At 31.1% G+C, this 2,465-nt stretch overlaps 1 protein-coding gene across 1 annotated transcript; it reads left to right on the forward strand.

Moving 5' to 3' along the window:
• Positions 1 to 1,156: 1,156 nt before the first annotated feature.
• Positions 1,157 to 1,835, forward strand: LOC106771658. The gene has a single exon (XM_014657657.2). The coding sequence runs from the start codon at positions 1,284 to 1,286 to the stop codon at positions 1,647 to 1,649; it is 366 nt and encodes a 121-aa protein (XP_014513143.1). The 5' UTR covers positions 1,157 to 1,283; the 3' UTR covers positions 1,650 to 1,835.
• The last annotated feature ends 630 nt before the right edge of the window (positions 1,836 to 2,465 follow it).

Raw genomic sequence — 2,465 nt, forward strand, 5'->3', positions numbered from 1 at the left:
ATTACAGATGACTGGAATGAGGTAATCGTGCTTACCTTCAAAACATTACAAATCAAATTTGTCTTTGAACATATATCAAACCATAATGAATCTTTCTTAGTTTTGCAGCGGTTCAAGAGTTCATCTCCTATACCAGATGACACAATAAAGCAGTTAAGGGCAACTTATCTTCTGCAAAACTGGAACTAGGAAGACTTATATTTGTTGTTGAACATTACTTAGGTTTAATTTAAGTTTATAATTTCATAGTTTTGGTATTGGATTGTTTTTTAGATTAAGTAGACCTTTCTCTAGTTGAAACGCAAATATATATTATAAAAAATTGTTCTGGGACAATTTTTTGTTTTTCAGGTGTGGTTTTATTGTAAAAATAAATTATTTTTTTAAAAAAATACCCAGTAGGCGTATGTTAATGCCAAGTCCGACGTCTACAGACGTCTGTCAGTGCACAAATAAACGTCCAATGAGTTACAGTGGACAAAACGTTCCAGGATCTATAGACGTTGCATCTGGTTACGTCCGACGTCTATATAGACGTCGGGTATATCATGCCCGACGTCTCATTAATGTTATCCACATAGACGTTGATTCTGAGTGTGACGTTAAAAGTCCAAAATAACCAACGTCTAAAGTCCTTTCTGCACTAGTGTCATTTGAATCAATTTAAAAAATTCTTTAAGATTTTAAACTCATATCAAACTTTGGTAAAAAAGAAATCAATTCACTAACCACTACAGATACTATTTATCCAAGGATCTTAGCGTCGTGTTATAAGGATCTGTATACATATAAGAATCTTATATACACATAGAACTTGAATTATAAAAATCTCTCAGAACCATAATAAATAAAATTTAAAATTTGAAATAAACATTTGAATTATAAAAAAAAAAAATATTTATCTCCCTTAAAAGTATTGTTCTTTTCGCTTTCCAGCTTAACAATCTAAACCTAATCTACAACAACCAAACCACAAAGGAGAATCCAACACTCCAAGCTATCTCATTTGCCATCAACCCTCACCCAAACTCCAACAACCCCACGTCTCAAAAAGTAGCCTTGATTAGGTTGTTTTTCTCTATCTCCAAATACTAACATAACATGTCACAATTTTCCTCCAAGAAAATATTGCACCACAGTTATTTTAAAGGTGAGTTCTCCTTTTATGTTTGATGTTTTCATTGAAAGTTATACTAGAGAAAAACTGATAAACCCAAAACACGAATGATTTCATCCTCATCAACTCCTCCTTATATAGCTGAGGATCACAGGTAGGTTCTTCGATGGCAATGTTTGTGTGGCTGTCAAATTTCATCCGTTCGTGGCCTCTGCTAATGTATGCTGTGAGTTGGGTGACGGTAATGACGTTTACGGTGGCAGTTGCTTCACTCTCCACGGAGGTGGCTTTTGTCTCCGCCATTTCTTCCTCTTACACGTGCAAAAGTAACGATGGTGGGTCTTTCGTTAGAGTTCGAGTTCCGTTGGAAGAGACACCATGTTTCCCTGCTCACCTTCTCACCAAATCCAGCATCGATGCCATCGTTCCACCCATTTTTGCAGCATTGATTGTAGCTGCTTGTGCTTGCGTAGTAAGAGCCGTGGGCCTCTGGGAGCATGATGAAACTACACACTCTCCTATTCCCACCTAATTTCCCCCTTTTTTTTTTCTCTTACTAAAAATATTTGTTTCTTTTACGGTAAACATAAATATGTTTTTGTTGTTAAGGAAGGTATGTAAAAAGAAAAGTGGCTGGAAAGATACCGCGTGCACTTCAAAAATACATAATACTTTTAGAGATATAAGAAAAGATAAAATAAAGATTTAATCATATAGTTACTTTTCTTAGACTGGTCTTTCATTTTCTTTTCTCAATTAGGTTTTTGATGTTATTTTAAATATTTTTATATTTTTTTTACTTTTACTTTTAAATTTAAAAAGAAAATTATCATATGACAATGACAGTATGAGATGCTACTATTATGTGTCACTATCACACAACATGTCATTGCATTAATCTTAATTTGAACCTATATTCTTATTTTATCGCAATTTAGTTTTAATTTTTTACAAATTAAATAATTTTGCTCCTCTCGAAATTCAAACAAAATTTAATTTGTATATAAATCTTTACAAATATTTTTATTAAAATTGATATTTTTAACAAGATTAAGTTTATTTATATTTATATTTAGTTGATTATATAAATATTAATTATGTTCTTCAGATATACTTATAAGAATTTTAAAAAATAGTGACATAATATGCTAGAGTGGATTTTTCAAATAATGTGACTCAGTAACAAATTATTTATGTGAAATTTCACTTTTTTAAAATAAAAAATTAGAGAAAAATTCCATGAAAATAGTAATTGAAGGTATTGTTTTCTTCCAAGATCACATCTTCCATATTAATTAGGATCTTCAAGAAATTTTCTTCAATTTCTTATTTTAAAAAATAAAATAAA

Source organism: Vigna radiata, chromosome 8 (assembly GCF_000741045.1).
Source record: "Vigna radiata var. radiata cultivar VC1973A chromosome 8, Vradiata_ver6, whole genome shotgun sequence".
NCBI classification, from domain to species: domain Eukaryota; kingdom Viridiplantae; phylum Streptophyta; class Magnoliopsida; order Fabales; family Fabaceae; genus Vigna; species Vigna radiata.